Genomic DNA, 12,157 nt, shown 5'->3' with positions numbered 1-12,157 from the left:
GATTGATTCCGAAGATAATTGTGGATCGTGTCTTTTGTGGAGCTTGTCTTTTTGTCTGCCCGTCTTGTATTCGTGTATTCAACGTACATGTCGCAAAACGATAAACGAAGCCAAAAACGAAAGCCATTAAAAACGGTTCCCATTGGACCATATTTTCGATCACCTACCATATAATGCCTTGCTTTGGATAGTCGCCACATCTGCAACTGTATGAAGCGAAGCGAGATGTAGAATGTTTAATAGTGGTATAGGAATCATTACAGTGATTTCTACACTTGATTTTTTTTTTTTTTCTTTGTTATTATTGGTTAGCCAGCGACTCAAGGTATTCCGATTCTCCTCAGATCAGCTTTTACAATAAACTACAGATTTGATAACGGTTGGGGGGGGGGGGGGGCGGGGCCTTATAGGTGAGACAAAGGGCCAACCACATCCTTGACTACGAAAAGGAAGACGCCTCACTGGCTCAATTTTTTTTCTTTTTTTGTTTCCTGCCTCGCATTTAAAGGGTGTTTTTAATCGGATTTTCCCACAGCAATACTGCACAAGCTTACGCACATATATGTGTGTGAGAACTGAAATATCCACTCCCAGTTGTCTGCCCTCTTGATCTAATAGTTCCTTCCTTATACTATGTCCCGGTTTGTATTAACTGCATTGCTCCGCGGTTGCACACGTTGCGCTTTCAACCTTAAATGAGCTTGAACGACTACGGGCTTTAATGCTTGCAAATCAATTGGACTGTAGAGAAGACCTATCTAAGTTCTCTACCATATTCTTCAGTTGCCCTTATTCACTAACTTCACTATCACTTGTTGACCTATCATGCAATACCCAGTAGTTTTTGCAAATTTATGATTTATGTGGATTTTTCGATAGCATGTATTTCTTAACCTTTTTGGAGGTAAAATAGCGTGAACAAGGTGCAGAGATGTATCATCATCAAAGCCGTCATCGGCACTCCGTATTCAATAGTGTCCGTAGATTGCCTTTCCGCCTAATATTGTTAATGCAAATATTGAAACCGTTTCAAACCAAGTCAACCAAATACATTACACGGCCGATGACGATTTGCACGGCTTCTCTCTTCTTTTTTTTCGAACATAAGTAATCGGTCAGTCGTGTAATGCGGTGACTTGTCATCGTGGTTAGAAAGAAATGACGGAAGACAAAAGAAAGGTAGGGAGATGGTCACCGCAGTCTAGCAGGTGTGTTCCCACTCGGTACTGAGCACTCACTGTAGCTGCGATCAAAGTAAACTGTACCGCGCTTGAGATTTGGACCTGCGACTACTGACTTTGCAATCGAGATTTTTATCTACTTACTACGTTATTGTACGATATCATCCCTACCCGCCCCATGCCATGTGCATGCCATGTTTGCTTTGTCGCTATCGTAATTCAAGTAAGTAAGCTCGTTTCGTTCGCTTAGTTAGGCAGTCAGCTTGCCTTTCCAAACTATTATATGTAAAGTTTGAGCAAAATATCGTATTTGCTTTAAAGAAAGCGTCTTCCGAGACACTTGTGGATATCGAAATGTTCGATTGCAGGCGAATGTTCTCATCTTTCAATTCTTCATTTCTTTTTTTTTTTTTTTGCTTTTTTCCTCATTTCTTTATTGATTAATTACTTTCAATGAATTAGTTAATTAATTGAATTCATTTGATATTTTTATTAATTTAGGAACTTCTTAACACCGGCATCGTAACAATTTTATATTTTATCGCATCTGTGGTGCAATTGGCCAAATGGACAGCATATTTCAATAGTTATGGTTATGGTGCCAATATAGCGGCCGGTGTATTTGGTTTATTCAATTTTTTGGCTTACGCTGCTGGCACTTACTTCCTGTATCTGGAGCATAAGAGTGGCGCTACAATTTAGTCAAGTAATTAAAATAAAATCATTGAAATCAGTAAACAATGCAACGACAGCATAAATAAATTTACTCGACCGCAGCACATTAACTTTTAGAAAACCGCCACCATATGCACCATCCTTAATAAGCAAGAAGAAGAGAAAACAATATGTTTAAGGCGAACCAAAAAAAGTTTACCTTCAAGATGGTTTCATCAATTTCACAATATCCGCCGGGTCGCGCGTGTAATTAGTCAACTAAAGCTAAAGGAAATTTAAGCAAATTAACAAAACAAAAATTACAAAATATTTACCGATTAAGTTATAAAATTTAATTTAATAAAAATGTGTTTTAATTGCATTTTTCCATTTTCTTTCTCTTTTTTTTTTTGTGCTTTCTTTCTTTTAAATTTTATATTTCTCCTTTCTGTCGCGTTTTTTTCCTTAATATCATAGTATTTTGTTGTATTATATATTTTTAACCTTTTTTCTTTTTTTTTTTTTTTTTTTTTTTATTCAAATGTTTTTAGTTTTAATTTTAATTCATTTTGTTTTCGTTTTGTTTTTTTTTTTTTTTTTTTTTTTATTAACTCAAGAACAAACAAACAAACAAACCATACAATATTTGTTAATATTTATTAAATATAAAAAAAGTAAATATATGTTTTTATATTTTTTAATGAGTACGAAAAATTGCAAAAAAACGCACGCACACACAAACACATACACATACAATTACAAATTAATAATAAAATATTTTAATTCAGTTATTCTTTTGTAATTTAATAAAAATACCAAAAACTAAAAAACGTCTTATGTTTCATGATATTTATAGTAAGGCATGTTAAGACTTACGGGCATAATGTTGTGCTGTGATTGATCACTAGTCATAAAAGAAAACAATGTATATTCTTCTTATCCTTTTCGAATTTGTATTAAACGTGATATTCGGTAACTATTTGGAATATGGAGATCATAAATATCAAGTTTATTATAGTGGGTCACGATACACTAACAAATACTCTATAGCACTTCGCCTCCTATCTAATTATTAATATAAGGATTTCCCGAAATAAAGTGTTTTATGGGAAATGGTAAGAAAAGTGGTCCGGTCCAAACCATTTTCAATGGCTTTCGTCCATTTCATCGAAATATTTCAAAAATTGCGACCTGTAGGCTTAACACAAGAAAAACAAGCAGACAAGCTTAAATCGATTCAACAAGTAATTCTGAATGGTTCGATATCATCAAAGTTGAAACTATTTTAAGTCGTGCTAAGTCTTGGATACATCCGCCATATCTTATGAATATATATACTGTATGAGAATATATACTGTATGTTAAGCTATATAGCAAATAATTATAAATATGTCTTAGCAAAGATGTAAGTAGAAATAATTTTTTAGCGAGGTACACAACCTCAAAAAATTTCACAGCGCAGTAAAATTTTATATGATGGATGCACTATCTAGCCAATGACGACAAAGTTTATCAGTGTGTAAGAGCAGAATTTTGGACACAAACCCAAATAGAATTGAGAAAAATGGAATGGAGTATTTTGAAATCAATTTTACTTACACTTATAATACTTTATTTTAGTGGCATACATGGAATATTAATAAATAAATAAATTATCGAAATATTGCAAATTGAAAATACGAAAATTTCAATTTATTTGATAAGCAGTGCTAGCTTTTAATCTAAAAATTCGAATTACGAGCTTCACCGACTATATTGCGTCTATAAGTGTTTTAAGTATTTTCTATATGCATATGAACAATTTCAATTAAAAATTGATTTTTTTAGCGAAACAGGCAAAGCAATGTATCTTGTTTTCATGTTTCTTCTCTTTATGGAACGATGTGGGAGAGATATTCATTGATTACAAAAGCGAGTAACTTGGATCAATTCCATCTTGTTTGCTCGCTTTTCTTAATTCATTTATATTCCGCAAAGTAGGCGCTTTTCGGTTATCTTTACAAAAATCGAAATAAATTTTTTCTCTCCGAAATAGAATTTTATTCTCAGCACCATTTTGCTCCTTCATAAGAAGCGCATAGCAAAGTGAAGTAAATACTTGCCAAGAAATAAAATTTGCTTTGTATGTTTGTGTTGCATTTCAAACTAAACAATTTTCAATTTAGAATTTTTCTTTTTTTTTAATACATATTTATTTGCAAACCAATTTTTTTTTTTATATTTTTATATATGATCATCTTTCACATCGAAGCCGCGATTGCCGGGACCACCTATATCTTCCTTAATAACATGAGACGGAGGAGGGGGAAGTTTTTATTATTCCTTTTCACTGTAATTAATTTAATATATATATAATGATGAGAGCAATGATTTTTGAGAATGAGCGCGAAGTTATCAAATAATACAGAGTTGCAAATTTAAGGAATACAGATTCGTGTTTTTGCACAATTTTTTACTCATAATATAGTTTTATATTGGTTTTCAGGAAATTGTATTGAAAATTACATATAAAAGCATTTGTCAATGATTTTTGTATTTAAAATTAGATACCGCCCCTTGTTCCTAATATTCTCAAGTAATCTGTGACATTTTTAATTTTAATTTATATATATGCAGGGTTTTTAAAATCAATCTTTTTTTCAACAGATTTTCTTCTATTATATTTGTATGTTATGGGTACCAAGTCACATCCGTTTACTGGGAAATGAGCAGGCGGATTTAGCGGCAAAGTATGCTGTTTCTGCTCCTCTAATTATGGATGATGTCATGGAAAAGTTGGATCTTCAAAGATACATTGGAAGAAAAGTTAAAGAGAAAATTGCAGAAGGAAATTTACAATATCATCATGAACACTACTCTTGCATTAACCCTCAATTAACTCCACCTCTATATCCAACAAATGTTGAGAAAACCAAGATCCAAACATTTTCGAGAATTCGCCTTGGTCATACAATTGCAACTCACCAATGGATCCTGAAGAATTCTTCTCCCCCAATCTGCTGTTGTGGACAAACTCTTACTATAAAGCACATTCTCTGCGACTGCCTCAACTTTTCCTTGGCTAGAAGTATTGCATTTGGAACGATTAACCTTTTGAACATTCTACAATCAGCTTCAGAACAGAATATCAATTCAATATTTTACTTTATTAATACTACTAAGCTTATTATCTAATATCCATTTATTTAAATTAGAGCCGATAGCCTGTGTTGCTAGTGCTCAATGTCTCTTTTTTTTTAGTCTAAGAATTCAATTCATTAGTCTAAAATTAAAATAATAATAATAATAATAATAATAATATATTTGTAATTCTGTACTATGCACGCTTTTCTATCTATTATCATGAATATATTAATACCAGAATTACAAGAATACTAAAAATGATTCGACATGAAATGCTTTAATCGGGCTTGCTGAAATATAATAAAAGAAAAGCTGTTATTTGCTTAAGAGTACATTAAAGAATCAGGTGTTTTAGCTGTATAATTACAGATATGTTTTATGTCTTCTTCTTCTTCTGATATTTAGCAAAGCAACATTCGCAGATTCGTTGTGATGTATTTTATATTAAATAAAATTGATATAAACGAAAAAAACAATTGTGAACAATAGATGGCGTTAACGTTATTGTATAAGTATTCATTTTTATTGACAACGAAACTCTCGTTTGTCATTATTTTATGTTTCTTTAATAAAATTAAAAATTTAGAAAAGAGCGTATATTTTGTAAGATTTTTATAAAATTTAAAATTTACTTTATTTCACTAAGGAAATAAAAACCTTGCAAATTGTTTATTAGCTTAACATTTGTTAAGCAAATGCGAAAGTTAAGTGTGCATCGGGCGACCGAAAACTTAAAAAGATAACAATTGTTGTCCAACGCAATTTTTTTTTTAGTGGTGGTTCAAATTGAAAAACAGAAAAGAAAGGAAAAGGGGAGAGAAACGATATTAAAATACATAAAAGACAAGTTTTCTGGTAGCTCCCGGTGGTGGTGATAACACTGAAACAGAAATGGTGAGTAATTTTCCTAAAAGTTCTGGTTTATCGTTATTCTTTCATATATGACTTTCTATTGTTATTGTTGCTATGATTATTGTTTTCTTTTTGTTTTTTTCGGCAAAACAGTCTTCCCCGTTTGCGGTGGTTGAGTCGTTGTTACATGAATTCTATACACCGACCACACCTAACGCGCGTAAACGCGAAATAGAGGTTGAGTTGTTAGCATTTAAAAATCAATCGGAATCCTGGAAAACCTGCCTTAGTGCGGTGAGCAATGCTACGACCTTTGAACAGAATCACTTTTTATGGTTTTTTGCTACGTCTACTTTGGATCACACCATAACGCGCCGTTGGATGCAATTGGGCAGCTCAGATAGGGCACTTCTACGTGAAACGTTATGGCACACATATGCTAACTTAGCTTGCGCATCAGCAAAACGCCAGCGCGACACTTACGCTCAGTTAATAGCTTTATTGGGAAAACGCCAATTTCCCGACGAAGATCCAAACTATTTGGCGCATTGCATAGCTCTTACGAAAACCAATTTTTCATTAGGCATTTGCTTACTGCGTACAACGTCTGAGGAGGTAGTTAGCAGTCGTGAAGATGTCAGTACAGATCGTAAGCAATACTTTCATTCCTGGTGAGTGCCTTAAAATGCTATTTAATGCTTTTTGCCTGTCTGTGTTACAATGTTAACAATAAATAAACTTAATATTAAATGTTGTTTAAGCGTTTCTATATGTTTACCCGAAGTTACGGATTTACTAACCAAATACTTACTAATCGCTGTGTGTCATATCAATGGTAAAGATATCCATTCCATACCCAGTACGCTCATGGATTATAATCTAATAACCTCGCTGCCCAATGACAATCAATTAAGGTAAAAATCAACGTGAAAATTATAAAATTCGTCTAAGGGCGAATTTTGCATACCCACTACCATGGATAAATACATGAGTGAAAACATAATTTTCCACTTAACTATGTCTAGGTAATTAATACTACTTTTTAAATATTATTTAAAACGTAAACGTGAAAAGATGTCAGTTGCTACTGACTAAATATTTGCGCTTTTTGGGAATTCCAACCAAGTATATTATATGTACGAAGGAACGGGGAGATAGACATTCTTAAGTAAACTGAGAACCTGTCTCGGCTCTGATCAAACATATACCTTATGCGTTTTGTTATGTACTGCAAACGAAAGACATAAATTGATTTACCGCCTTTTCCCGGTGGTGGTGGGTAGAAAACTGTAACTTAATTTGCGATGGAATTTTTGTCTCTTAACACTTTATTTTTCTTTAATCTCCATTAGTAACTCCATTTTGGAGTTCTTATCTTGTGTGCAACATTTGGTTTCTTGGATGAATACTGATCTGCTCTCGGAATACTTTTTTATGAGCATTTTGGATTTGTCACAGTGGCGTTCCAATCGTCAAGATATTTCTCTGAATGGTCTTTCAGTATTAAATGAACTGCTGTATTTGCAAAAGCCCTTACCATTCTCGAACATTTTAATGTCAGGCGTGAACGGCTTATTGGATCAATATCATAGCTCTAATAAACAGCATGACGAAATGTACACAGATAAATTTAGAGAATTGTTACGCTTGTATGCCATTAAATACTGGCCCAGAATGCTGGACGATCTCGAGGTTCTAGAAGCATTTCTAAATTCCTTGTACTGCTGGACAATCCACAGTAAGTATTTGTTTCTAGTTTTATTACGAAAGTTAATTTCCAAAATGAATTTTATTGTTTTTAGGAAACGGAGCCTACGATTTTACAGAGAAATTAGAAATATGGACGCCTATCATTAAAGGCATAAGTGCGCATAATAAATTAAATCGCTTTTATGAAATTGTGCAACTGCTGGTGCCTGAAATTATGCGTCGCACACAATTCGAATATAATAAGACTGAATTGGAGTTGTTAGACAATGAGCTAATGGAAGATAATGTAGGGATGTTAAATGGTGTCGTTTCGTGCCAAAATTTTAAAATTCATTTCTATTTTCTTAGACCCAAACTGAATGGCAACAGTATATAACGCAGTGCATTGAATGCATTGCATTAATTGCTGAACCACGTTCAAGCGAGGTATTCGCTTTAGTGTTTAGCCATTGGGGGCGACCTTATATGTATTTACGGTCGCTGGAAAATGATGTCGATTGCGGTAAAACGTTTGACTTTTTACGAAAAATGAAATCGCAAAGCCTTCCGGAAAATTTAAGAGATTTCACGACCATATGCCAAGCAGTTGTACGGATTATTCCGCTACTGGAGAACAATAATTCAGAATTAGGCAATGAAATTAACTACCACCTAAACGAATTCGCTGAAAATTTATGGACTGTCTTGAAATTTTTAATCAGCAACAAATTAACCGTCTTCGATGTGGATAAATCAATATTCCAGACTGATTTTGATTATTTGTAAATTTCCCTTCCAATACATCGTAGGCAAGCTCATTTTCAAATTTATTAATTTAGGTTATATTTTATAGATACGCCCAAGTTTTAATGGCCATACGAAGTATTTTGCCTTTATCGAATATCTTGAAAGCAGATCAAAAGCTCGTGACAATTTTCGAGGCGTTGACCAACATTTTTCAAACCAATAATTTATTGCGAGGCTGCACAATAATCCAAATGGCTGCCAGTCAGCTATTATTATGTATATCGTCTGTAATACGTCCGAAGAGCCTTTTAGAATTTCCAGCAATTATCAATATTATGCAGTCGGGCCCTCGCCTCTCGCATTTACCAAGCCAGGTACAGGCTAATATATACATTAGTATTGTAAGCTATTTGATATTGCCCTGGAAGAATGTCGATGAACGGGGACAGGATTACGAACATCGCTCGATAATGCTGCGCGAATATGTAGATAGCCTAGCTCGAAGTTTTCTACAATTAGATTTAAATACCATTAACAGTGCCATCATAGCAGAATCTAAAATATCATCAATGTCGTTAAATTTGCTAACAACATTCAGTTTGGTTATTGAATATTTCAAAAGTTCTCCAAACACTTCCAAGGATTTACTATCCACTGCATTCAAGGTACATCCAACGGCATTTATATAAATATTATGATGTAAACTGTACTCCTCTCCTTTACAGCCAATTATTACTAAAGCTTTGATGATTTACAACACTTTCGGCCAAAGTAGTAACATTATAGCGACAACAGTAGCAGATTTCAGTTTAAGCGTATTACATACATTGCAAACTCAGTTAGGAACACAGTTTATCAAAGAGATGATAAACTTATTCATTACAGTGAATAGTAGGTAAGTTGTATGCTCTCATATATTTCACATACACACATCAAAAGTAGTCAAAGTCAAACATTCAATTTTTCTTTTTTTTTTGTTTCTGATTTTTATTTCTTCTAACATGTTGTATGTTGGTATGTTGCAGGGACCAATTGAGTATAAGTACTGCAGCGGTTATCGAAAAAATTTTGCAAATGTTTCAATTAATTGTCAAGCATCCCGGCAGTGCTTCGTTGACTATGATACCATCCATATTAGATTTCACCTTCGCCTACATTATTCCCCTTCTGCAGCAAGACGACAATATAAAGTATAGCGGTGATATAACGAGTGCGGTCTACGATCTCTTTGATAGGTAAGGTATACAAATGATATTTGATACGTTTAGCGTGACTTACTTTTATAATCATATTCACATTTTTAGTATTTTAAATTATAAATGGCAGTACTTTTATAAATTTTATGTGCAACCGAATGGAATTTCTTCGTTTCAAAATGCTATGAACGGTAGCAATGGTGCCATAACTAGTACTACCGAAAATTTACACCCTGAACATTTCATGGCCATAATGAATGCTTACGGTCAGATTTTAATTTCCGGCAATGATCCAAACATTGTTCGCATTGTATTAAATTCATTGCAAAGTGTGCATGATCGCTGGCGTTTATATCAACGTCCGTTATTTAAGGATAATTTATTGGCCTCATTTCAAAGTGCACTAATCTCAGTGCTGCTGACAGGAGAGGGAGCGTTACACTTCGACTTATTAGCGAATACCTTGTTTAATATGTCTCAGGTCGATAATATAAAAATGCGGGAAAGTTTTGCCCAAGCTGGCTTACCGATCAATATGAAATTGATTGATGAAATTTGCTTAACAAAGGTAAGGATTCTTTATTATTCTTCTCTTTTATTTTCAGTTGATACATAATACAAACGAATTTTCTCTTTTATTTCTTCTTTTCCTTCGCAAACAGGACATTCCAACATTTTCACAGAAATTAACTCAGCTAATACAGGACGCGCATTGTGTACATTTAACGCAGAACTAAAACATAGTTTATACGAAAAGAAAGAAAAAACAAGACGAAATTATTACGCAAAAGTGAAAATTTATATTACATTCATCTACATACATACTAAATGTTGCTATTATCCTGCAGCAACAACAAAAATAGATTATAATTCACGATTTCCTTTTATCAAAATCTTCTTCAGGCGATACTTGTTTTGGTCATATTTCCGCTTATCAATTTCGTTTGGCTTTCTCTTCACATCCTGATCGCTACAATAGTCATAAAAAGTTTTAAGTGTGTAATTTATATAACGATTTTCATAACAAAAGAATTTCTTTCGCCTTATTTCAAAATTTGTGACGTGATTGTGTTTTTTAAATTAAACGTTTTCATTTATATTATTTTGCTTTAAATTTAACAAAAGTCTATGAAAATTTGTTTGTTTTTTTTTTTTTTTTTTTTTTTTTTTTTAGTTTAATATATATTTTTTGTTTAACATATCAAAATGTCCGTTTTTAACCTTTCATTTTTGTTTCTTAAATACAATAAATTATGCCACTGTAACATTAACTTGGATATTAAAAAATATTGATATAAATATGATGAGCTTTTCCTGTTATATAAAATAAAAAAATTGATGAATTTTTTTTTAATTTTTATATACTATGATTATTAATTAAGTAAGCTCTCCTGTGTCTGTTGAACACAGTATGTGTACTGAATTTCAATTTTAATAATAAAAGGAATGAAAAGAAAAGAAAGACAATTATGAAAATCATAGTTCTTTCAATTAATTAATAAACAAAAAAAAAAAGAGACAAAACATATATTAGTGATCGCGTCATTTGAATCATTCGGCAGATTTTTCATAGTATATTTTTTAAATGGACGCTAATAAATATTTGTCGACTTTGAAAGATCGTGAATTGTTGGCTAAAATACGTTGAAAATATTAATTTTCATCCATCACTTCAACGATTTGTATGTATATACCGTTTGCGATAAAGGATACACATTAAGTTTGTGTGTATATAGATAATATCCAAAAGGACTTAAGATATGCCCGCTTTTCATGGTACCTTATGTCCATCTGCCTATAGATACAAAAAAATAAGACGGAAATACGGACAGATAAATGTATAGAGAGAAGAAATCCACTCTTTTGATTTATATCATCTTCAGCTGAAATATTTGCAAATAATAATAATTTTACAAGTTAGCCTAAAATTATACCGCCATAATTTTTATTATCAAATTAAACAAAGCCGTCACTAAATTCCCTGTTGAAAGGCAAAGCACAGAGTCGCTTATAATAAACAAATGGTTAAATGCCCAACTAACAACTTAAGTGGTAACGCCATTTAGCTATGTTAAATGTCCAACTTAACAGAAAACAAAGATTCAACTCTGTTAAAATGCAAAGCCGTCGGCACAACAAAAGAAAAGGAAAGTAGGTGGTTTATGCCTTGCAAAAATGCAATAATGAAATGGAACAAAATCGAAAATTACAACCTCACATAACGATTGTTGTATTTGTTGATACGTACTTTCGAGTTCACAGAAAGTGATAAATATAAATATTGTATTTAGGCTCGCCAAGTTTTTTTCCTTTGTTTCCTTTCTGTTTTATTTCATTATGAAAAATTTGTTTACATCTCTCGTCTAATTTTTGTTACGAACGCTTTTCTTTCAAAAATTGGAAATTTTTTTATATTTCTTTTAATTAGATAAAAACAATAAGGCTTGGCTTATGCTTAAAGACCAGACCAGTTGTAGAAACTTAATACGATTTCCGTAAGTGAAACATAATATAGAATACTGGGAATGAATTCCCAGTGAATTTATTATACTAGGAATGAATTCTGCGCTACTTTGAATGGGATAATTCTTGAGTTTAGCAATAGTGTCTCACTTAACAGAAAATCCATATTCCGAGTTGTTTGGATCCTATTTAGTGCTAAAGATGAACAATTGGATTTTACTATATCCCATAATTTATTTATGGGAACTGTGA

At 32.6% G+C, this 12,157-nt stretch overlaps 2 protein-coding genes across 5 annotated transcripts in view; both read left to right on the top strand.

Moving 5' to 3' along the window:
* Window positions 1-2,203, top strand: part of LOC119633050 (CKLF-like MARVEL transmembrane domain-containing protein 4) — a 38,817-nt gene extending 36,614 nt beyond the window's left edge. Inside the window, exons 3-4 of one of the 3 annotated variants that reach the window (XM_038026272.1) lie at window positions 1,683-1,887; window positions 1,974-2,203. In XM_038026272.1, coding sequence (XP_037882200.1) covers window positions 1,683-1,883 — 201 coding nt within the window. In that variant the 3' untranslated portion in view covers window positions 1,884-1,887; window positions 1,974-2,203. Of the gene's footprint in view, window positions 1-1,682 lie in introns of all 3 variants that reach the window. The other 2 variants (XM_038026263.1, XM_038026255.1) reach the window with 2 other exon arrangements.
* A 3,284-nt stretch (window positions 2,204-5,487) lies between these two features.
* LOC119643817 (exportin-6-like) lies at window positions 5,488-10,490 on the top strand. Of its 2 annotated transcripts, XM_038043328.1 has the most exons (11): window positions 5,488-5,852; window positions 5,964-6,481; window positions 6,572-6,724; window positions 7,163-7,548; window positions 7,613-7,806; window positions 7,869-8,281; window positions 8,353-8,911; window positions 8,972-9,141; window positions 9,272-9,481; window positions 9,551-10,010; window positions 10,105-10,490. In XM_038043328.1, exons 1-11 carry the CDS (start codon window positions 5,850-5,852, stop codon window positions 10,177-10,179), a joined length of 3,141 nt encoding a protein of 1,046 aa, XP_037899256.1. In that variant the 5' UTR covers window positions 5,488-5,849; the 3' UTR covers window positions 10,180-10,490. The 2 variants fall into 2 exon arrangements, with proteins under 2 accessions (XP_037899256.1, XP_037899263.1); XM_038043335.1 differs by lacking the exon at window positions 6,572-6,724.
* Window positions 10,491-12,157: the final 1,667 nt, after the last annotated feature.

This window comes from Glossina fuscipes, unplaced genomic scaffold (genome assembly GCF_014805625.2).
Source record: "Glossina fuscipes isolate IAEA_lab_2018 unplaced genomic scaffold, Yale_Gfus_2 0, whole genome shotgun sequence".
In the NCBI taxonomy this organism is placed as follows: Eukaryota; Metazoa; Arthropoda; class Insecta; order Diptera; family Glossinidae; genus Glossina; species Glossina fuscipes.
This window is presented reverse-complemented; position numbering and strand designations above follow the sequence as displayed.

Coding starts and splice junctions, on each gene's coding strand:
- LOC119643817 (XM_038043328.1), top strand. Junction 7,807..7,868: donor ATGAGCTAATGGAAGATAAT/GTAGGGATGTTA, acceptor CTATTTTCTTAG/ACCCAAACTGAATGGCAACA. Junction 9,142..9,271: donor TTCATTACAGTGAATAGTAG/GTAAGTTGTATG, acceptor GGTATGTTGCAG/GGACCAATTGAGTATAAGTA.